Source organism: Cherax quadricarinatus, chromosome 95 (genome assembly GCF_038502225.1).
Source record: "Cherax quadricarinatus isolate ZL_2023a chromosome 95, ASM3850222v1, whole genome shotgun sequence".
Lineage (NCBI taxonomy): Eukaryota > Metazoa > Arthropoda > Malacostraca > Decapoda > Parastacidae > Cherax > Cherax quadricarinatus.
This window is the reverse complement of record NC_091386.1, coordinates 2095402-2119979: the sequence shown is the minus strand read 5'-3', so window position 1 is coordinate 2119979 and position 24578 is coordinate 2095402. Positions and strand designations below refer to the sequence as shown.

At 47.0% G+C, this 24578-nt stretch overlaps 1 protein-coding gene across 1 annotated transcript in view; it reads left to right on the top strand.

Annotated features, from left to right (window-relative positions):
* The window catches only part of LOC128703975 (tyrosine-protein kinase Fyn-like), a 50361-nt gene extending 26007 nt beyond the window's left edge, over positions 1 to 24354 (top strand). Inside the window, exons 6-10 of the mRNA XM_070104873.1 lie at positions 8893 to 9193; positions 9550 to 9809; positions 21916 to 22075; positions 22375 to 22506; positions 23341 to 24354. Of these exons, the coding sequence (XP_069960974.1) occupies positions 8893 to 9193; positions 9550 to 9809; positions 21916 to 22075; positions 22375 to 22506; positions 23341 to 23543 (1056 nt within the window). The 3' untranslated portion in view covers positions 23544 to 24354. The remainder of the gene's footprint in view (positions 1 to 8892; positions 9194 to 9549; positions 9810 to 21915; positions 22076 to 22374; positions 22507 to 23340) is intronic.
* Positions 24355 to 24578: the final 224 nt, after the last annotated feature.

The following is a 24578-nucleotide window of genomic DNA, read 5'->3' as shown; positions in this document are numbered from 1 at the left end:
CTTATCTTATCTTATGTGAACGACATGATGGAAGGAATAGACTCTGAAGTGTCCCTGTTCGCAGATGATGTGAAGTTGATGAGAAGAATTAAATCGGACGAGGATGAGGCAGGACTGCAAAGAGACCTGGATAGGCTGGACATGTGGTCCAGCAACTGGCTTCTCGAATTCAATCCAGCCAAATGCAAAGTCATGAAGATTGGGGAGGGGCAAAGAAGACCGCAGACAGAGTATAGGCTAGGTGGACAAAGACTACAGACCTCACTCAGGGAGAAAGACCTTGGGGTGGCCATAACACCGAGCACATCACCGGAGGCGCACATCAACCAAATAACCGCTGCAGCATATGGGCGCCTGGCAAACCTGAGAATAGCGTTCCGATACCTTAATAAGGAATCGTTCAAGACACTGTACACTGTGTATGTTAGGCCCATACTGGAGTATGCAGCACCAGTCTGGAACCCACACCTGGTCAAGCACGTCAAGAAGTTAGAGAAAGTACAAAGGTTTGCAACAAGGCTAGTCCCAGAGCTCAAGGGAATGTCGTACGAGGAAAGGTTAAGGGAAATCGGACTGACGACACTGGAGGACAGAAGGGTCAGGGGAGACATGATAACGACATACAAGATACTGCGGGGAATAGACAAGGTGGACAGAGATAGGATGTTCCAGAGAGGGGACACAGGGACAAGGGGTCACAACTGGAAGCTGAAGACTCAGACGAGTCACAGGGACGTTAGGAAGTATTTCTTCAGTCATAGAGTTGTCAGCAAGTGGAATAGCTTAGCAAGTGAAGTAGTGGAGGCAGGAACCATACATAGTTTTAAGAAGAGGTATGACAAAGCTCAGGAAGCCGAGAGAGAGAGAGGATCCAGTAGCGATCAGTGAAGAGGCGGGGCCAGGAGCTGAGTCTCGACCCCTGCAACCACAATTAGGTTAGTACAATTAGGTGAGTATACACACACACACACACACACACACACACTTTAGTTTAATATGTTTATTATGCACCCCATACCCATCCTGTGGGTGGTAGTCAAAAGATTACAAAGGTACATAATGGGTCCAGTGACTGGACCCCAAAGTTATGATAGCTGAACTAGTTACAAAAGTAATGAACTCCAGGTAGATCTGGTCACAATCATGGCAAGTTACAGAGGTGATGAATCAGCCTCACTCCTATACATGGTTACAGTCATAAACAAATTACAAAGTAATGAACCACTGATACGTCCACACCTGGTCACAATTGTAATGAGTTATAAATACAAATATTAAGTGGGTCATACACCCACACGAGCGCGCGCGCGCACATACACACACGAGGGCGCACGCACGGACATGTGCACACGAGCGTACAAATATATGCATATACAAGGACGCACACCCACACACACACACCCACACACACACACACACACCAACACCCACACACCAACACCCACACACCAACACCCACACACCAACACCCACACACCAACACCCACACACCAACACCCACACACCAACACCCACACACCAACACCCACACACCAACACCCACACACCAACACCCACACACCAACACCCACACACCAACACCCACACACCAACACCCACACACCAACACCCACACACCAACACCCACACACCAACACCCACACACCAACACCCACACACCAACACCCACACACACACACACACACACACACACACACACACACACACACACACACACACACACACACACACACACACACACACACACATGCACACATGTGGTAATGCTTTATTTACAGCTAGCAAAGTCAGGGTATTTCTCCAGAATGGTCTGCAATATACCACTGTGGATAAAATACTTTGCCATTTCTTGAACATTTCTGAGTGAGTTGTTTCTAAATTCATTAATTTTATCGCACTCCAGTACATAATGATGCAAGGTGTGACAATAGTCCATCTGGCAAAGTTTACATTTCGTTTGGTCTACATCTGGTGGTGGTGATTTAACCTGCCATAGATACTTGTAACCCAGCCGGAGCTGGGCAGTAGTGACATCCAAGAGTCTGCTTATCTTGTTGGATGCACCATAGACATGTGGCTCCTCCTGCATGATGGAATGATGATAGATGGACTGACTTGTGTCAATCTCCCTAAGTCTTAAGTCAATAAAGTTCATTTGAAGTTCTTTTCGTATTATTGTTCTCAAACTGCTAAATGACAACCCAAGATTGTAATCTACCCCCTCTTTGAAAGCATACAGCTTAGCCAATTTATCAGTTCTATCATGCATCTGAAGACCAATGTGAGATGGAATCCACAGCATGTGCACTCTGACTCCACTGTCCACAATCTTACCATATCTATGTCTGGCTTCTGACACAAGCATGCCACAATTTATACTTAATGAGTTGAGAGCATTTATGGATGACAGAGAATCAGTTACAATTAAAGTGTCAACCTTAGATACATGGACACATTTGAGTGCAAGGAGTATGGCAAACAGTTCTGTTTGAAGGGTAGAGGCCCAGTTATTGATGCGTGCTCCAATTTCTTTATGAGAGCCATCACTCTGTGTGACAGCAGCACTACCAGCTGCACCAGTGGACTGGTGAACAGAACCATCGACGTAAATAATTTGTGAAAGATTGTTCTGTGTGACTAAGTTATCAATACAGCTTAAGGCATCATGTTTGGCTTCAAGACGAAGCTTTGGTTGTGATTTAAGAAGAGTTTTGGGGGGAAATGGAGGAATGGTAGTTTGGAATGGGGTAATATCCCATGGAGCAGGGAAATGTCTCTGTTGCCTAACTTGATATAGATCATGTAGCTGGTTCATGCGGAGGTCGGTTCCAGTTTTTTCGATCCATCTGGAAGGATGTTCACCAGTGCTGATGAAAGTTTGGAGGGCTTCTGTGCAGAGGTTTGAATTGGCTAGCCTAAGCATATTGACCCCAATAAGGATATTTCTTTCAGTAACACGATCTCTAATGCTTGGAATATTAAGTTCTTTCCGCATATTTAAAATCTTGGCAGTACGAGGGCATCCTAGGATGATCCTCATTGCTTCGTTTTGCAGTTTTTCCAGTCAGACACGAGTGCAAGTAGTGGCGCCGCATAATCAACCAATGATCTAATATAAGCAAGATACATCATTTTCACAATTTTAACATTAGCACCATACCTGGGATGAAAACCTGCCACAACTCTAAGTGTTCTCAGCCTTTCTTTGTATTGGCGACAAAGTCTCGTTACAACAGGTCCAAGTAGTGGAACCTCAAAGCCTAGATACCTGTATCTGCTTACATATTCTAGAAGAGACCCATCATGCAACTGGATCTGACGAACTGTGCCTCTCTGCCGAGGAGGACGTCTGTTGAGTATCTTTGTTTTATCCCCTGAGATTATTAACCCCAGGTCCTGATACGAGGCTAGTACATGATTAAGAATGTTTTGGGTGTTGGAGAATCCGGTAGTGTGAATCATTATGTCATCAGCAAAACTAACCATATAATGATGGGGCTGGCTAGGCATGGCATTAAGTAAGGCATTAATCAAAATGTTGAAAAGGGTGGGACTAAGCACACCTCCCTGTGGGGTTCCTAATTCAAAATCTTTAGTTACACTTCTATGTCCCTGGAACAACACAGACGACTTTCTATTGGACAGGTAACCTTTAATCCAGCGGAGAAGCCATCCTCCAACATCCATTCTGGCAAGTTCACTAATGATTACATGTCGGTTGGCTACATCAAAAGCGGATTTAAGGTCAAGGAAGGTAGTGTATGAGCTGTCAGTGTGCAGAGTGAGAAAGGTGGTAATGCAGTGATGCACACTCCTTCCATGCATGAAGCCATGCAACCGGGGTGACAAGAATTCCTTAATTTTGTGTATAAGACGATTAAGAATCATCCTTTCGAATGTTTTACACAAGCAGCTAGTAAGGGATATTGGGCGAAATGAGTTTTGTTGATTGGGCTTCGGAATGGGAATAATGAGGCTATTGGTTCATGATTTAGGGAGCTCCCCAGTGACATAACTCATGTTATATAATTCAAGTAAAGGATTACCTGGTACTCGACACAGCAATCTGAGTATGTTGTAAGTAATACCATCCTCACCAGGCGATGTGGAGTTTCCCTTAGTTAGTGCTGCATCAAGTTCATAATTAGTGAAAGGAATGTTGCAGTCATCTGCCTTACTGAGCATAAAGCAAACAAGTCTCTCCCTTGCATCATATTTGTCCATTAATTTTGCCTGTGTGGTACTGGGAAGACTGTCATAGCTAGATGTAGCAGCCCAAGCACTGACTAACTCATTCGCCCTATGCAAGGGATGAGGGTGCGCAATCTGCCCAGTTCTGTTACCCTTAATTCTATTTATGTCCCTCCATGCCCGGCTAAGTGGGGTGTGAGCATTGAGACCATTGACAAATTGTTCCCAGTCTGTTTGCCGCAGCTCTGTCATACGCTCTCTGGCAGCAGCAAGGGCAGTTTGGAAGAGGCTCAGCATTTCAGGGGTACGATGGTTTCTATAGGCTAGGCCTAGTCTGCGAGCAGTACATTTCAATGTTCGAAGTTTAGAATCATTGTAATAGGTATGATTTTTATAAGACTTATGATTATCATGGAAGTCATTTGGATTTAGAGTAGTAGGAGGTTTCAGAGGCGGCTCTAAGAAGTTCTGAATACTGCTCACAAGGTCATTGTTAAAAGTCTCGACAGAGGTACACTCATAGGAATTATACCAGTCAGTCACATGTGCAACAAAGTCATCATGTTGATCAGGGGGAACATTAAGATGTTTCCGTTTGAATATCCCACCAGGGAGAATAGTATTACCAATATCTAGAGAGGTTAGCCTTGGGAAATGATCAGACGCTATATCTGTTACAATGGAAGACTCACAGCTGGCAGAAGTAATGTTGAAGCCCAGGCACAGATCAAGGATGCCTCCATAGATATGTGTGGGTTCAAGGTCACCTACAATTTGCACATTATCATGACTGTTTAAGAGTGACAACAGTTGATTGCCATTACGATTACCAAACTGAGAGTTTCCAATGCTTTTGTGTCTTGCATTATAATCACCAATAATGAGAGTAGGTTCAGACTGAGCACAAGTTGGGAGCTCCAAGTAATTAAACTTATCAGCAGGAGCATACATGTTAAATATGTTGAGAGCAGAGTTCCCAATATAAATCCTAACACCGTGATATTGTAGCCTCTCTGTTTTCTTATGTGCAAGAAGTTGATGGGGAAGTGATTTTTTAATATATAGAACACAAGAATTATTAGATTTGAGGTTATATGCAACAAACGATGGCAATTTAGGGGGTTGGTATTTTTCAGGGACTCTGCACTCTTGTAGACACACAATATCAATGGATTCAGTGGTTACTTTATGATGCAGGTCAGAAAACCTTTTTCTAAGTGACGCAATATTCCAACTTAAAATGGATAGTTTATACGAGTTTGGTTCCATTATAAAAGTCCAGGGATAGTATTCAATTTCTCAGCAAAATGAAAAAACTTACTAAATAACAAACAGACATAATCAATATCAATATCATCAGTATTATCCTTATCCATGAGTCTCCTAAGTGCACTTCCATTAGTGAGACCTCTTGGGAGTCTTTGTTTACAGAGGTCACTGCGCTCTTTGTCTGTGAATGTATGGAAGGTGACACTATCCCTCGCACTCAACTCTCCGCTTTTATTACATTCATCACTATCATCACATGTATCACTTCCCTCATCATTATGACCAGTGATACATACACCATTATCAACAACCGGGTCATCTCCACACTCAGTATCTATCAATACATTACACTCATCAGGTTGACTATCATGATGGCCTTCACTGCCCTTATCATCTTCACTGTGATTGTAAATACCACTATCAGATTCATCATTTTTGTAATTATTAACACCACTGCAATCATCAGTTTGTTCATCATCACCACACTCATTTTCATAATGGCTGACTATCTGTGGGTTGATGTACTCATTTGCAACCTCTGTAAGTTTTTCCTCATGGTGCTCAAGTTATTGTTTCAAACACCATTGTTGCTTCTCCAGTACTGTTATGCGCAGCTGCATGTTGTGTACCACCCCAGCAAGACTAGCGTCATCTGGAAGTATGAAGTCCCGGTCAGCTGAGTCAGGTGGCTGACTGACTGACAGCTGACTCAGCCAGACAGATGGTGTCAACACCAGCAGCATTACTAGTGTTGATAGCAGACGTGATCGTGCTCTGTTGATGTACTCCCAGAGTGACTCGCTCAACCATATTGTCTGAGTTCAGGCATGGGTCAGTATTCAGACATGAAGTATCTGTGGGGCTCTGGTGGCCTGGTGGTTAACGCTCTCGCTTCACACGGCGAGGGCCTGGGTTCGATTCCCAGCCAGAGTAGAAACATTGGACGTGTTTCTTTCCACCTGTTGTCTATGTTCCCCATCAGTAAAATGGGTACCTGGGTGTTAGTCGACTGGTGTGGGTTGGTGTGGGTCGCATCCTGGGACACTGACCTAAGGAGGCCTGGTCACAGACCGGGCCGCGGGGGCGTTGACCCCCGGAACTCTCTCCATGTAAACTCCATGTAAGGCCTATTGCCTCATCATGGGAGGTGATGGGTGAGGCGGGAGCCCTGCGGCTGGCGATGTGGGCAGCTTTCGCTCTGCAGTCAGCATGAGCAGCTGTGACTCCTGGAGTCTTACAATTGATACATTCTAATGCAACGGTCTGGTGTTTCTTGATCATATCATAGCACTGGTGAGAAGGATGGGCCTTGGCACACACTGCACACCAGTGTGACTTACTAAAGCATTTAAAAGCAATGTGACCCCAGCGCTGACACTTGTAGCATCTACGGTGAGGTGGTTTGTACAAAGCTATTTTGTAACTCCTGTTAAGCGCTGCACGAGAGTAGATATATGATGGTGGAGTCCCTTGGCCAATCCACTCAGCCAATATCAGATCATTTGGAAGTCGACGAGGGTTTGCAACTTGATCTGACAACAGGAATTTAGGATCCATGTACTTATTGACATTGTGGATAACAATAAGTACTTTAGGTGATCTTGGTGGGGCAGCTTGGAGTTGGATGTTAGCATATTTATGAGTAAGAAGTTTTTCTATGAATGCTGGGTCGTTAGTAACAAAAACATAATTATCCTCGTCATGACGAAAGCGAATCCGAAGGTTTTTTTCTGGGTTGTCTAATGAAGCTTCGTAAAACCATCTAAACTTGACCTCAAACTCAGTGTTAGCAGGGAAATCAAGCCTAACCGTTCTGCAATGGTTGTTGTTGCTCTCGTTGTTTCTTGCAGCAAGTCTCCTTTGAAATCCTCTTTCTTTTTTCAAAGCTCCCTTACTTCTAAAACGTACGAATTCGCCTTCACCATCATTTACTTCGTTCACATCCATAGGTCACTTTTAGTTCAGCTGCTTGAGATGGAAGAGTTAGTCTGTTACTTTTGGGTGAGTGAAACCGCCTTTATTCCATAAGAGAGAAGGGACAAGGAAGGAGGAATATTCACCTCGCTAGACACAGGCAATATGGGTGTAGTGGCCTGCAGGTCGCAGTGCGATTTTCAAGGTCATTCACTGGGCCCACAGTCGTCTCGAGAGTTACCAACACTGTACTACTTGTTAAATACTCCAAACCCGCAGCACTTAACACATCTAGCACACGTGTCTTGGAATGACAGACAAATTTTCACTACTTAAGAACTAGTTCTCACAACACTGAAGGTACGGCCGGAACACTGTAGAACGTTCACAAAGGCATTCTGTAACTTGGCCTTCACTGGCTGGCTTGGAGCGCTGTTTAGCCTGGATCAGCTAAACTCGCCCTTATCCCATATGTAGATAATGGCGACGAGTTAAGGGATACCGGTGAATAGGAAAGTCGAGGAAGGGACATTCACCTCACTAGACACACGCAGTATGGGTGTAAGTGGCATACGGGTCTTATAGTGCCATTTTCAAGGTCACCCAGCAGGCCAGACATTCCTCACTCATTTTAAGCCTACGTAGGTACTGATGGTAGCACAATGTCCTAAGTCAGTGAAATCCACTCGTGCAAATAGTTACAACAAATCTGCAGCACTTAACACTTCTGGCACAAACTTACTATGTTATAGATGAACCTCTGGCATGTCCCACTTAAAAAGTTAGTACTGCAATGCTCGTTAAATTGTTCTTAACCAAGCCACTGCAGGAAACACTGGTATGCCAGCAGCACTGTAGAACGTATACGTAGACATGCTGGGCCTTGGAATGCTGCTTTCAAGCCTGCTTGAATGTGCTTGCTAAGCCCGTGTCAACCACTTGGATATTTGCTTGTAGCAGGCAGGTAGGCACACAGGAGATATATTCGTAAGATGAATGGAGTGCGGCACGGAGGACTGACACGGGCACTGAAGTACTTATGTGGTCTGGCAAAAACCGCCTCTAGACCATAAGTAAATAGAGGCGAATGCCTGAGTTCCAAATCGAGGAAGGAGGGGAGAGAGGCGAGGTGGAGTGAAGGTGTAGCCTCCTACAGCCACTTCAAATCAACATGTTTGTGTTTCACTAGGTATATCACTAGTCACAGTTCACACATAAGAGTTCCAGCAGCAATTCAGCTGCGCTCCAACGATATTTGTTGCATGATGAGTTATCAGTCGGGTGAGATAAGCAGTTCTGATATAGAAGGCCTAGGACTTCACTCAACACACACGTCCTCACACAGACAGTCCATATATATACCTCAGTCGGAACCCACAGACAGTCCATATATACACATCAGTCAGAATCCACAGATAGTCCATGTATACACCTCAGTCGGAACCCACAGACAGTCCATATATACACCCGTTTCAACCCACAGACGGCCCATTTATTCACCTCAATCTCATTCCACAGACAGTCCAAGAAGTCTCCAAGGCAGCAAAGGTGAAACATTACAGAGTCTGTTCGTCAGAGACCAGAAATTTCTACATAACGCCTTCCAAAGTTTTCCAGACTCTGAACGACCTCGTAGATTTCTACAGCAGTGGGCAGGATGCCTCTGAGCTGGGCATGCTGATGAGGTATCCCTGCAGGAGGCCTCCTCCGGGTATGCACGATATATGCAGGGATACCAGAGATAAGTGGGAGATTGATAGAAATTCTCTGCAGTTTGTGAAGAAGCTAGGAGCTGGTTCCTTTGGTGACGTATGGCTGGGTAAGTTGATTATTATTATTATCATTATTATCATTATTGAAATAATGAAAGCAGGACTACTATTACTACTTATTCATTAGGGAGGAATTGAATAAGTACTTCTTTCTTTCTTTCAACACACCAGCCGTATCCCACGAAGGCAGGGTGGCCCAAAAAGAAAAACGAAAGTTCCTCTTTTTAAATTTAGTAATTTATACAGGAGAAGGGGTTACTAGCCCCTTGCTCCCGGCATTTTAGTTGCCTCTTACGACACGCATGGCTTACGGAGGAAGAATTCTGTTCCACTTCCCCATGGAGATGAATAAGTACTACTTCTACTAATTATAACAATAATAACACATCCTCTGGGTTACCAGGGACTTGGAACTACGGTGTTGAGGTAGCCATTAAGATGCTTAAGGAAGGCAGTATGTCACCGTCAGCCTTCCTGGAGGAGGCCAGGATCATGAAGGAACTTAGGCACCCTAACATCCTAGTGCTGTATGCTGTGTGTACTATGGAAGAACCCATCCTGATCGTCACAGAGTACATGAGTGAGGGGGCGCTGCTGGACATCCTCAGGTCAGATGTTGGCCAGATTATGACATTCCAGGAGCAGTTGTATATAGGGTCACAGGTGAGTTGTATGAGAGGGAGATTGTTGTGTGTGTGGTGTATGAGAGGGAGAGTGTTGTGTGTGTGTGGTGTATGAGAGGGAGAGTGTTGTGTGTGTGGTGTATGAGAGGGAGAGTGTTGTGTGTGTGTGGTGTATGAGAGGGAGATTGTTGTGTGTGTGGTGTATGAGAGGGAGAGTGTTGTGTGTGTGGTGTATGAGAGGGAGATTGTTGTGTGTGTGGTGTATGAGAGGGAGATTGTTGTGTGTGTGGTGTATGAGAGGGAGATTCTTGTGTGTGTGGTGTATGAGAGGGAGATTCTTGTGTGTGTGGTGTATGAGAGGGAGATTGTTGTGTGTGTGGTGTATGAGAGGGAGATTCTTGTGTGTGTGGTGTATGAGAGGGAGAGTGTTCTGTGTGTGGTGTATGAGAGGGAGATTGTTGTGTGTGTGTGGTGTATGAGAGGGAGACTGTTGTGTGTGTGGTGTATGAGAGGGAGAGTGTTGTGTGTGTGTGGTGTATGAGAGGGAGAGTGTTGTGTGTGTGTGGTGTATGAGAGGGAGACTGTTGTGTGTGGTGTATGAGAGGGAGAGTGTTGTGTGTGTGGTGTATGAGAGGGAGATTCTTGTGTGTGTGGTGTATGAGAGGGAGATTGTTGTGTGTGTGGTGTATGAGAGGGAGAGTGTTGTGTGTGTGGTGTATGAGAGGGAGAGTGTTCTGTGTGTGGTGTATGAGAGGGAGACTGTTGTGTGTGTGGTGTATGAGAGGGAGACTGTTGTGTGTGTGGTGTATGAGAGGGAGACTGTTGTGTGTGTGGTGTATGAGAGGGAGAGTGTTGTGTGTGTGGTGTATGAGAGGGAGATTCTTGTGTGTGTGGTGTATGAGAGGGAGAGTGTTGTGTGTGTGGTGTATGAGAGGGAGATTGTTGTGTATGAGAGGGAGATTGTTGTGTGTGTGGTGTATGAGAGGGAGAGTGTTGTGTGTGTGGTGTATGAGAGGGAGAGTGTTCTGTGTGTGGTGTATGAGAGGGAGATTGTTGTGTGTGTGGTGTATGAGAGGGAGACTGTTGTGTGTGTGGTGTATGAGAGGGAGAGTGTTGTGTGTGTGGTGTATGAGAGGGAGATTGTTGTGTGTGTGGTGTATGAGAGGGAGACTGTTGTGTGTGTGGTGTATGAGAGGGAGATTCTTGTGTGTGTGGTGTATGAGAGGGAGAGTGTTCTGTGTGTGGTGTATGAGAGGGAGATTGTTGTGTGTGTGTGGTGTATGAGAGGGAGACTGTTGTGTGTGTGTGGTGTATGAGAGGGAGACTGTTGTGTGTGGTGTATGAGAGGGAGAGTGTTGTGTATGTGGTGTATGAGAGGGAGAGTGTTCTGTGTGTGGTGTATGAGAGGGAGACTGTTGTGTGTGTGGTGTATGAGAGGGAGACTGTTGTGTGTGGTGTATGAGAGGGAGAGTGTTGTGTATGAGAGGGAGAGTGTTGTGTGGTGGTGTATGAGAGGGAGATTGTTGTGTGTGTGGTGTATGAGAGGGAGAGTGTTGTGTGTGTGGTGTATGAGAGGGAGAGTGTTCTGTGTGTGGTGTATGGGAGGGAGAGTGTTGTGTGTGTGGTGTATGAGAGGGAGAGTGTTGTGTGTGTGGTGTATGAGAGGGAGAGTGTTGTGTATGAGAGGGAGAGTGTTGTGTGGTGGTGTATGAGAGGGAGAGTGTTGTGTGTGTGGTGTATGAGAGGGAGATTGTTGTGTGTGTGGTGTATGAGAGGGAGAGTGTTGTGTGTGTGGTGTATGAGAGGGAGATTGTTGTGTATGAGAGGGAGATTGTTGTGTATGAGAGGGAGATTGTTGTGTGTGGTGTATGAGAGGGAGAGTGTTGTGTATGAGATGGAGATTGTTGTGTATGAGAGGGAGATTGTTGTGTGTGGTGTTGTATGAGAGGGAGAGTGTTGTGTGTGTGGTGTATGAGAGGGAGATTGTTGTGTGGTGGTGGTGTATGAGAGGGAGAGTGTTGTGTGTGGTGGTGTATGAGAGGGAGAGTGTTGTGTGTGTGGTGTATGAGAGGGAGAGTGTTGTGTGGTGGTGGTGTATGAGAGGGAGATTGTTGTGTGTGGTGGTGTATGAGAGGGAGAGTGTTGTGTGTGGTGGTGTATGAGAGGGAAAGTGTTGTGTGTGGTGGTGTATGAGAGGGAGAGTGTTGTGTGGTGGTGGTGTATGAGAGGGAGATTGTTGTGTGGTGGTGGTGTATGAGAGGGAGAGTGTTGTGTGTGGTGGTGTATGAGAGGGAGAGTGTTGTGTGGTGGTGGTGGTGTATGAGAGGGAGAGTGTTGTGTGGTGGTGTATGAGAGGGAGAGTGTTGTGTGTGGTGGTGTATGAGAGGGAGAGTGTTGTGTGTGGTGGTGTATGAGAGGGAGAGTGTTGTGTGGTGGTGGTGGTGTATGAGAGGGAGAGTGTTGTGTGGTGGTGTATGAGAGGGAGAGTGTTGTGTGGTGGTGTATGAGAGGGAGAGTGTTGTGTGGTGGTGGTGTATGAGAGGGAGAGTGTTGTGTGTGGTGGTGTATGAGAGGGAGAGTGTTGTGTGGTGGTGGTGGTGTATGAGAGGGAGAGTGTTGTGTGGTGGTGTATGAGAGGGAGAGTGTTGTGTGGTGGTGTATGAGAGGGAGAGTGTTGTGTGTGGTGGTGTATGAGAGGGAGAGTGTTGTGTGGTGGTGGTGTATGAGAGGGAGAGTGTTGTGTGTGGTGGTGTATGAGAGGGAGAGTGTTGTGTGGTGGTAGTGTATGAGAGGGAGAGTGTTGTGTGTGGTGGTGTATGAGAGGGAGAGTGTTGTGTGGTGGTGGTGTATGAGAGGGAGAGTGTTGTGTGGTGGTGTATGAGAGGGAGAGTGTTGTGTGGTGGTGTATGAGAGGGAGAGTGTTGTGTGGTGGTGTATGAGAGGGAGAGTGTTGTGTGGTGGTGTATGAGAGGGAGAGTGTTGTGTGGTGGTGGTGTATGAGAGGGAGAGTGTTGTGTGGTGGTGGTGTATGAGAGGGAGAGTGTTGTGTGGTGGTGGTGTATGAGAGGGAGAGTGTTGTGTGGCGGTGGTGTATGAGAGGGAGAGTGTTGTGTGGTGGTGTATGAGAGGGAGAGTGTTGTGTGTGGTGGTGTATGAGAGGGAGAGTGTTGTGTGTGGTGATGAGAGGGAGAGTGTTGTGTGGTGGTGGTGTATGAGAGGGAGAGTGTTGTGTGGTGGTGGTGTATGAGAGGGAGAGTGTTGTGTGTGGTGGTGTATGAGAGGGAGAGTGTTGTGTGGTGGTGGTGTATGAGAGGGAGAGTGTTGTGTGGTGGTGGTGTATGAGAGGGAGAGTGTTGTGTGTGGTGATGAGAGGGAGAGTGTTGTGTGGTGGTGGTGTATGAGAGGGAGAGTGTTGTGTGTGGTGATGAGAGGGAGAGTGTTGTGTGGTGGTGGTGTATGAGAGGGAGAGTGTTGTGTGGTGGTGGTGTATGAGAGGGAGATTGTTGTGTATGAGAGGGACAGTGTTGTGTGGTGGTGGTGTATGAGAGGGAGAGTGTTGTGTATGAGAGGGACAGTGTTGTGTGGTGGTGGTGTATGAGAGGGAGAGTGTTGTGTGGTGGTGGTGTATGAGAGGGAGAGTGTTGTGTGGTGGTGGTGTATGAGAGGGAGAGTGTTGTGTGGTGGTGGTGTATGAGAGGGAGAGTGTTGTGTGTGGTGGTGTATGAGAGGGAGAGTGTTGTGTGTGGTGGTGTATGAGAGGGAGAGTGTTGTGTGGTGGTGTATGAGAGGGAGAGTGTTGTGTGGTGGTGTATGAGAGGGAGAGTGTTGTGTGGTGGTGTATGAGAGGGAGAGTGTTGTGTGTGGTGGTGTATGAGAGGGAGAGTGTTGTGTGGTGGTGTATGAGAGGGAGAGTGTTGTGTGTGGTGGTGTATGAGAGGGAGAGTGTTGTGTGGTGGTGTATGAGAGGGAGAGTGTTGTGTGGTGGTGTATGAGAGGGAGAGTGTTGTGTGTGGTGGTGTATGAGAGGGAGAGTGTTGTGTGGTGGTGTATGAGAGGGAGAGTGTTGTGTGTGGTGGTGTATGAGAGGGAGAGTGTTGTGTGGTGGTGTATGAGAGGGAGAGTGTTGTGTGTGGTGGTGTATGAGAGGGAGAGTGTTGTGTGGTGGTGGTGTATGAGAGGGAGAGTGTTGTGTGGTGGTGTATGAGAGGGAGAGTGTTGTGTGGTGGTGTATGAGAGGGAGAGTGTTGTGTGGTGGTGTATGAGAGGGAGAGTGTTGTGTGGTGGTGGTGTATGAGAGGGAGAGTGTTGTGTGGTGGTGGTGTAGGAGAGGGAGAGTGTTGTGTGGTGGTGTATGAGAGGGAGAGTGTGTGTGTGGTGGTGTATGAGAGGGAGAGTGTTGTGTGGTGGTGGTGTATGAGAGGGAGAGTGTTGTGTGGTGGTGGTGTATGAGAGGGAGAGTGTTGTGTGGTGGTGGTGTATGAGAGGGAGAGTGTTGTGTGGTGGTGGTGTATGAGAGGGAGAGTGTTGTGTGGTGGTGGTGTATGAGAGGGAGAGTGTTGTGTGGTGGTGGTGTATGAGAGGGAGAGTGTTGTGTGGTGGTGGTGTATGAGAGGGAGAGTGTTGTGTGGTGGTGGTGTATGAGAGGGAGAGTGTTGTGTGTGGTGATGAGAGGGAGAGTGTTGTGTGTGGTGGTGTATGAGAGGGAGAGTGTTGTGTGGTGGTGTATGAGAGGGAGAGTGTTGTGTGGTGGTGGTGTATGAGAGGGAGAGTGTTGTGTGGTGGTGTATGAGAGGGAGAGTGTTGTGTGTGGTGATGAGAGGGAGAGTGTTGTGTGGTGGTGGTGTATGAGAGGGAGAGTGTTGTGTGGTGGTGGTGTATGAGAGGGAGAGTGTATGAGAGGGAGAGTGTTGTGTGGTGGTGGTGTATGAGAGGGAGAGTGTGTGTGGTGGTGGTGTATGAGTGGGCGAGTGGTGTGTGGTGGTGGTGTATGAGAGGGAGAGTGTTGTGTGGTGGTGTATGAGAGGGAGAGTGTTGTGTGGTGGTGGTGTATGAGAGGGAGAGTGTTGTGGGTGGTGGTGTATGAGAGGGAGAGTGTTGTGTGGTGGTGGTGTATGAGAGGGAGAGTGTTGTGTGGTGGTGGTGTATGAGAGGGAGAGTGTTGTGTGGTGGTGTATGAGAGGGAGAGTGTTGTGTGTGGTGGTGTATGAGAGGGAGAGTGTTGTGTGGTGGTGTATGAGAGGGAGAGTGTTGTGTGGTGGTGTATGAGAGGGAGAGTGTTGTGTGGTGGTGTATGAGAGGGAGAGTGTTGTGTGGTGGTGTATGAGAGGGAGAGTGTTGTGTGGTGGTGTATGAGAGGGAGAGTGTTGTGTGGTGGTGTATGAGAGGGAGAGTGTTGTGTGGTGGTGTATGAGAGGGAGAGTGTTGTGTGGTGGTGGTGTATGAGAGGGAGAGTGTTGTGTGGTGGTGGTGTATGAGAGGGAGAGTGTTGTGTGGTGGTGTATGAGAGGGAGAGTGTTGTGTGTGGTGGTGTATGAGAGGGAGAGTGTTGTGTGGTGGTGTATGAGAGGGAGAGTGTTGTGTGGTGGTGTATGAGAGGGAGAGTGTTGTGTGTGGTGGTGTATGAGAGGGAGAGTGTTGTGTGTGGTGGTGTATGAGAGGGAGAGTGTTGTGTGGTGGTGGTGTATGAGAGGGAGAGTGTTGTGTGGTGGTGGTGTATGAGAGGGAGAGTGTTGTGTGTGGTGGTGTATGAGAGGGAGAGTGTTGTGTGGTGGTGTATGAGAGGGAGAGTGTTGTGTGTGGTGTATGAGAGGGAGAGTGTTGTGTGGTGGTGGTGTATGAGAGGGAGAGTGTTGTGTGGTGGTGTATGAGAGGGAGAGTGTTGTGTGGTGGTGGTGTATGAGAGGGAGAGTGTTGTGTGGTGGTGTATGAGAGGGAGAGTGTTGTGTGGTGGTGGTGTATGAGAGGGAGAGTGTTGTGTGGTGGTGTATGAGAGGGAGAGTGTTGTGTGTGGTGGTGTATGAGAGGGAGAGTGTTGTGTGGTGGTGTATGAGAGGGAGAGTGTTGTGTGGTGGTGTATGAGAGGGAGAGTGTTGTGTGTGGTGGTGTATGAGAGGGAGAGTGTTGTGTGGTGGTGGTGTATGAGAGGGAGAGTGTTGTGTGTGGTGGTGTATGAGAGGGACAGTGTTGTGTGGTGGTGGTGTATGAGAGGGAGATTGTTGTGTGGTGGTGGTGTATGAGAGGGACAGTGTTGTGTGGTGGTGGTGTATGAGAGGGAGAGTGTTGTGTGGTGGTGGTGTATGAGAGGGAGAGTGTTGTGTGGTGGTGGTGTATGAGAGGGAGAGTGTTGTGTGGTGGTGGTGTATGAGAGGGAGAGTGTTGTGTGGTGGTGTATGAGAGGGAGAGTGTTGTGTGGTGGTGTATGAGAGGGAGAGTGTTGTGTGGTGGTGTATGAGAGGGAGAGTGTTGTGTGGTGGTGGTGTATGAGAGGGAGAGTGTTGTGTGGTGGTGGTGTATGAGAGGGAGAGTGTTGTGTGGTGGTAGTGTATGAGAGGGAGAGTGTTGTGTGGTGGTGGTGGTGTATGAGAGGGAGAGTGTTGTGTGGTGGTGTATGAGAGGGAGAGTGTTGTGTGGTGGTGTATGAGAGGGAGAGTGTTGTGTGGTGGTGGTGTATGAGAGGGAGAGTGTTGTGTGGTGGTGTATGAGAGGGAGAGTGTTGTGTGTGGTGGTGTATGAGAGGGAGAGTGTTGTGTGGTGGTGTATGAGAGGGAGAGTGTTGTGTGGTGGTGTATGAGAGGGAGAGTGTTGTGTGGTGGTGTATGAGAGGGAGAGTGTTGTGTGTGGTGGTGTATGAGAGGGAGAGTGTTGTGTGGTGGTGGTGTATGAGAGGGAGAGTGTTGTGTGGTGGTGGTGTATGAGAGGGAGAGTGTTGTGTGTGGTGGTGTATGAGAGGGAGAGTGTTGTGTGTGGTGGTGTATGAGAGGGAGAGTGTTGTGTGGTGGTGGTGTATGAGAGGGAGAGTGTTGTGTGGTGGTGGTGTATGAGAGGGAGAGTGTTGTGTGGTGGTAGTGTATGAGAGGGAGAGTGTTGTGTGGTGGTGTATGAGAGGGAGAGTGTTGTGTGGTGGTGTATGAGAGGGAGAGTGTTGTGTGGTGGTGTATGAGAGGGAGAGTGTTGTGTGTGGTGGTGTATGAGAGGGAGAGTGTTGTGTGTGGTGGTGTATGAGAGGGAGAGTGTTGTGTGGTGGTGTATGAGAGGGAGAGTGTTGTGTGTGGTGGTGTATGAGAGGGAGAGTGTTGTGTGGTGGTGTATGAGAGGGAGAGTGTTGTGTGTGGTGGTGTATGAGAGGGAGAGTGTTCTGTGTGGTGGTGTATGAGAGGGAGAGTGTTGTGTGTGGTGGTGTATGAGAGGGAGAGTGTTCTGTGTGGTGGTGTATGAGAGGGAGAGTGTTGTGTGGTGGTGTATGAGAGGGAGAGTGTTGTGTGGTGGTGTATGAGAGGGAGAGTGTTGTGTGTGGTGGTGTATGAGAGGGAGAGTGTTGTGTGGTGGTGGTGTATGAGAGGGAGAGTGTTGTGTGGTGGTGTATGAGAGGGAGAGTGTTGTGTGGTGGTGTATGAGAGGGAGAGTGTTGTGTGGTGGTGTATGAGAGGGAGAGTGTTGTGTGGTGGTGGTGTATGAGAGGGAGAGTGTTGTGTGGTGGTGTATGAGAGGGAGAGTGTTGTGTGGTGGTGGTGTATGAGAGGGAGAGTGTTGTGTGGTGGTGGTGGTGTATGAGAGGGAGATTGTTGTGTGGTGGTGGTGTATGAGAGGGACAGTGTTGTGTGGTGGTGGTGTATGAGAGGGAGATTGTTGTGTGGTGGTGGTGTATGAGAGGGAGAGTGTTGTGTGGTGGTGTATGAGAGGGAGAGTGTTGTGTGGTGGTGGTGTATGAGAGGGAGAGTGTTGTGTGGTGGTGGTGTATGAGAGGGAGAGTGTTGTGTGGTGGTGGTGTATGAGAGGGAGAGTGTTGTGTGGTGGTGGTGGTGTATGAGAGGGAGAGTGTTGTGTGGTGGTAGAGTATGAGAGGGAGAGTGTTGTGTGGTGGTAGTGTATGAGAGGGAGAGTGTTGTGTGGTGGTGTATGAGAGGGAGAGTGTTGTGTGGTTGTGGTGTTTGAGAGGGAGAGTGTTGTGTGGTGGTGTATGAGAGGGAGAGTGTTGTGTGGTGGTAGTGTATGAGAGGGAGAGTGTTGTGTGGTGGTAGTGTATGAGAGGGAGAGTGTTGTGTGGTGGTAGTGTATGAGAGGGAGAGTGTTGTGTGGTGGTGTATGAGAGGGAGAGTGTTGTGTGGTGGTGTATGAGAGGGAGAGTGTTGTGTGGTGGTGTATGAGAGGGAGAGTGTTGTGTGGTTGTGGTGTTTGAGAGGGAGAGTGTTGTGTGGTGGTGTATGAGAGGGAGAGTGTTGTGTGGTGGTGGTGTATGAGAGGGAGAGTGTTGTGTGGTGGTGTATGAGAGGGAGAGTGTTGTGTGGTGGTGTATGAGAGGGAGAGTGTTGTGTGGTGGTGGTGTATGAGAGGGAGAGTGTTGTGTGGTGGTGGTGTATGAGAGGGAGAGTGTTGTGTGGTGGTGTATGAGAGGGAGAGTGTTGTGTGGTGGTGGTGTATGAGAGGGAGAGTGTTGTGTGGTGGTGGTGTATGAGAGGGAGAGTGTGTGTGGTGGTGGTGTATGAGAGGGAGAGTGTTGTGTGGTGGTGTATGAGAGGGAGAGTGTGGTGTGGTGGTGGTGTATGAGAGGGAGAGTGTTGTGTGGTGGTGTATGAGAGGGAGAGTGTTGTGTGGTGGTGGTGTATGAGAGGGAGAGTGTTGTGTGGTGGTGTATGAGAGGGAGAGTGTTGTGTGTGGTGGTGTATGAGAGGGAGAGTGTTGTGTGGTGGTGTATGAGAGGGAGAGTGTTGTGTGTGGTGGTGTATGAGAGGGAGAGTGTTGTGTGGTGGTGGTGTATGAGAGGGACAGTGTTGTGTGGTGGTGGTGTATGAGAGGGAGATTGTTGTGTGGTGGTGGTGTATGAGAGGGAGAGTGTTGTGTGGTGGTGTATGAGAGGGAGAGTGTTGTGTGGTGGTGTATGAGAGGGAGAGTGTTGTGTGGTGGTGGTGTATGAGAGGGAGAGTGTTGTGTGTGGTGGTGTATGAGAGGGAGAGTGTTGTGTGGTGGTGTATGAGAGGGAGAGTGTTGTGTGGTTGTGGTGTATGAGAGGGAGAGTGTTGTGTGGTGGTGTATGAGAGGGAGAGTGTTGTGTGGTTGTGGTGTTTGAGAGGGAGAGTGTTGTGTGGTGGTGTATGAGAGGGAGAGTGTTGTGTGGTGGTGGTGTATGAGAGGGAGAGTGTTGTGTGGTGGTGGTGTATGAGAGGGAGAGTGTTGTGTGGTGGTGTATGAGAGGGAGAGTGTTGTGTGGTTGTGGTGTATGAGAGGGAGAGTGTTGTGTGGTGGTGTATGAGAGGGAGAGTGTTGTGTGTGGTGGTGTATGAGAGGGAGAGTGTTGTGTGGTGGTGGTGTATGAGAGGGAGAGTGTTGTGTGGTGGTGTATGAGAGGGAGAGTGTTGTGTGGTGGTGTATGAGAGGGAGAGTGTTGTGTGGTGGTGTATGAGAGGGAGAGTGTTGTGTGGTGGTGTATGAGAGGGAGAGTGTTGTGTGTGGTGGTGTATGAGAGGGAGAGTGTTGTGTGGTAGTGTATACGTAAGCCACATGTACAACAGTTAAGTATCGTTATTCTGAAACATAACTCCCTCACAGTAGGCGTCTTCAGTCGAGTACTGAAGAGTGAGCAAGAGTAGAGATATACAGACGATGTCATCAGTCCATCAGCCTTGAAGACAAATTTTGAGGTGGTCAGTCCCTCAGTCATGTGTCTTATCAATATGTCGGTATTGAATACCATTTTAATATTCCCTCTATCAGACACTGCAACACAACGGTATCCTGGTACAGGAAACAGCCTGGACATGGAGTTCATTACCTTTGATAAGGGATGGATCTGAGTGGGACTCGCCTTCTCACTGATTACATTCTTTCTTCTACTAGTCGGCTGCATCTCACCTTCTGACAGTATATAAAGCTCCATACTGTCCCTTCAAATCCACATTGCTCTAGGCTATGGAACATTGTTCCAGACAATAGAACATTGCTCCAGACTATGGAACATTGTTCCAGACAATAGAACATTGCTCCAGGCTATGGAACATTGTTCCAGACAATAGAACATTGCTCCAGACAATGGAACATTGCTCCAGACAATGGAACATTGTTCCAGACAATAGAACATTGTTCCAGACAATAGAACATTGTTCCAGACAATAGAACATTGTTCCAGACAATAGAACATTGTTCCAGACAATAGAACATTGCTCCAGACTATGGAACATTGTTCCAGACAATAGAACATTGCTCCAGGCTATGGAACATTGTTCCAGACAATAGAACATTGCTCCAGACAATGGAACATTGTTCCAGACAATAGAACATTGCTCCAGGCTATGGAACATTGTTCCAGACAATAGAACATTGCTCCAGACAATGGAACATTGCTCCAGACAATGGAACATTGTTCCAGACAATAGAACATTGTTCCAGGCAATAGAACATTGTTCCAGACAATAGAACATTGTTCCAGACAATAGAACATTGCTCCAGGCTATGGAACATTGTTCCAGACAATAGAACATTGCTCCAGGCTATGGAACATTGTTCCAGACAATAGAACATTGCTCCAGACAATGGAACATTGCTCCAGACAATGGAACATTGTTCCAGACAATAGAACATTGTTCCAGACAATGGAACATTGCTCCAGACTATGGAACATTGTTCCAGACAATAGAACATTGTTCCAGACAATGGAACATTGTTCCAGACAATAGAACATTGTTCCAGACAATGGAACATTGCTCCAGACTATGGAACATTGTTCCAGACAATGGAACATTGTTCCAGACAATAAAACATTGCTCCAGACAATAGAACATTGTTCCAGACAATGGAACATTGTTCCAGACAATAGAACATTGTTCCAGACAATAGAACATTGTTCCAGACTATGGAACATTGTTCCAGACAATAGAACATTGTTCCAGACAATGGAACATTGTTCCAGACAATAAAACATTGCTCCAGACTATGGAGCAAAACTCTTCTCCAGGCTGAGGGACTGACCATCTCAAAACTACGTCTTGAAGGCTGATGGACTGATGACATCGTCTTCACATCTCTACTCCTCCTGCAAACTCCTCTATGCTTGACTGAAGAAACCTACTGTGCAAGCGAAACGTTGCAGAATAAAGACACCTAACTGTGTGTGTGTGTGTGTGTGACTCAACAATCAATATTTGCACCAATAAGTCATTACAGTTGTGGCCGGGTGTGGAAGTGTGAATTGCTCATTACTCTATAATTTGTTCATGATTGTAGCCATGTATAAACGTAAGTAACCATTCTTACAGAATTCATTACCTTTGTACCTAGTTCAGCTATCAAAACTTTGGGGGCCCAGTCCCTGGATCCATTACGTACCTCTGTAATCTGTAAATACCTTTGTAACTTGTCATGATTGTGACCAGACCTACCTGGAGTTCATTACCTTTGTAAATTGTGGGTTCATTACCTTTGTAAATTGTGAGTTCATTACCTCTGTAACTTGCTCAGCTATCAAAACTTTGGAGTCCAGTCCCTGGACCAATTATGTACCTTTGTAATCTTTTGACTACCGTCCACAGGATGGGTATGTGGTGACTACCGTCCACAGGATGGGTATGGGGTGACTACCGTCCACAGGATGGGTATGGGGTGACTACCGTCCACAGGATGGGTATGGGGTGCATAATAAACATATTAAACTAACTAACTGTTCCACATATATCTTACCAACATGTTTATGTATATACCATTTATATATTTATCACGTAATGCCTTGGAGGTTAGTTTAATGTGTTTATGTGTTATTATGAACACAATACTCATCCTGTGGGCGGTAGTCAAAAGATTACAGAAGTACATAATGGGTCCAGGGAGTGGGCCCCACAGTTTTGATAGCTGAACAAGGTAATGCACCACTCGTTATTCACTATTTTCACTATAGTTATTTTCCACGTTATTTCTTATACAGTGAGACTTGTGGCTTACAGGTAGCCTCTGGTATGGAGTACCTAGAAGCTAAACAACTGATTCACAGGGACCTAGCATCACGTAATGTGTTGGTGGGACCATCACTAACATGTAAAGTGGCTGACTTTGGTCTGGCTCGACTCTGTGATAGCTCCGACGGTGTTTACAACATAAATGCTAGTGAGTACAGTGCTTAGTATCTCTGGTACTCTTGATTACAGTACTTAATACCTCAATTAGTAGTAGTAGTTGATAAATAAGACACATGTGAAACGCTGATTACATCCACTCCAGGCTGAGGGGACTGATTACCACGAAGTCCTTCTGATCTTCGCCATTCTTCTCTGCATAGGACTCATGAATCCAAGTGTTGCACATGTTTCTAATTTATCAGCTTGTCGGTTCTCCGAACCATTTATCTACAGTAGCAGAAGCAGTAATAGTGGTAGATAATAGAATAATATTGATGTCACTGACAGATACCAAGTTCCCAGTGAAGTGGACAGCTCCTGAAGTCTTCTTGTGTGATGGCTTCACCATTAAGTCTGATGTCTGGTCGTTTGGCATCCTTATGATGGAGATTCTCACCCTGGGAGCTGTTCCCTATCCTGGTAAGTCATGATCTCTCCCTCCAGCATCCTCACCAACTAACAATATTGTATTTTGTGTGTATCTACAAGGACCCCATTGGAAATAAGCCGTCTCTCTCTCTCTCTCTCTCTCTCTCTCTCTCTCTCTCTCTCTCTCTCTCTCTCTCTCTCTCTCTCTCCTGTTATTCACTGTTTGACTTCCCTGGGTTAATAATAACCGAAAGTAAGACTCACCCATAAATATAATACCAATCACCAACTAATTATTATAAGTTACAAATCAGCCACAATTTAGAGTGAGTTATAGGCAAGATTTGGGTCCCTGCTCGACCTACGGCACGCCAGATCATCAATAACCATATTATTCACCGCAACCCCACATTTCGGCCCACCCAGCACCATTATCAGTTGTGGCGACAAAGAGCCGGAAACGACCGAAACGTCTTTAGAAGTTTCTTCTTATAAGTGTGGATTTTGGGCGAAATGTTTCAGCCACGGTATTGTGGTCCCCCCCCCTTATTTTGGTTCTATCTGGGTTCTAGTGATTGTAGGAGGTGATAGGGTTCAACAGGAATATCATGTCCCCAAACAGGTGATAGAAAGGGTCTAACAGGAGTTCCATGTCCCCAAACAGGTAATAGAAAGGGTCTAACAGGAGTACCATGTCCCCAAACAGGTAATAGAAAGGGTCCAACAGGAGTATCATCTCCCCAAACAGGTGATAGAAAGGGTCCAACAGGAGTATCATCTCCCCAAAAAGGTGAATTAACAGAAGGAGGTTTCAACAGAAATAGCCAAGTCCTGAGTACCTTTTCTTCCATTCTATCTAGTTCCTAATGTCTATTTTCCCCACAGGTATGTCCAAACAGGAAGTGATACAAGGGGTTCAACAGGGATATCGGATGTGTAAACCTGCCAACTGCCCTGACCCTCTCTACGAGCTGATATACCACTGCTGGCAGGGAGTCCCCAGTAACAGACCCACTTTCAGTTATATACATGATTACCTGGAGAATTATGATGTTCAGTCTGAGAGGTCGTATTATGCTCAAACTTGAGTGCCAGATCTGAGTGTTAGGTTTGAGTGGTAGATGCAAGTGGTAGATCTGAGTGGTAAATTTGGGTAGTAGATTTGAGTGTATGCCTATAAGCTATTTTATCTTCCAGATATATATGTGTGTGTGTGTGTGTGTACTGACCTAATTGTGGTTGCAGGGGTCGAGTCACAGCTCCTGTGTGTGTGTACTGACCTAATTGTGGTTGCAGGGGTCGAGTCACAGCTCCTGTGTGTGTGTGTACTGACCTAATTGTGGTTGCAGGGGTCGATTCACAGCTCCTTGTGTGTGTACTGACCTAATTGTGGTTGCAGGGGTCGAGTCACAGCTCCTGTGTGTGTGTCTACTGACCTAATTGTGGTTGCAGGGGTCGATTCACAGCTTGTGTGTGTACTGACCTAATTGTGGTTGCAGGGGTCGAGTCACAGCTCCTGTGTGTGTTTACTGACCTAATTGTGGTTGCAAGGGTCGATTCACAGCTCCTGTGTGTGTGTGTACTGACCTAATTGTGGCTGCAAGGGTCGATTCACAGCTCCTGTGTGTGTGTGTACTGACCTAATTGTGGTTGCAGGGGTCGATTCACAGCTCCTTGTGTGTGTACTGACCTAATTGTGGTTGCAGGGGTCGAGTCACAGCTCCTGTGTGTGTGTGTACTGACCTAATTGTGGTTGCAGGGGTCGATTCACAGCTCCTTGTGTGTGTACTGACCTAATTGTGGTTGCAGGGGTCGAGTCACAGCTCCTGTGTGTGTGTACTGACCTAATTGTGGTTGCAGGGGCCGATTCACAGCTCCTCTGTGTGTGTATACTTACCTAATTGTGGTTGCAGGGGCCGATTCACAGCTCCTCTGTGTGTGTATACTTGCCTAATTGTGGTTGCAGGGGCCGATTCACAGCTCCTGTGTGTGTGTATACTTACCTAATTGTGGTTGCAGGGGTCGAGTCACAGCTGTGTGTGTGTACTGACCTAATTGTGGTTGCAGGGGTCGAGTCACAGCTCCTGTGTGTGTGTGTCCTCCATACTCCTGTATCTAAAATA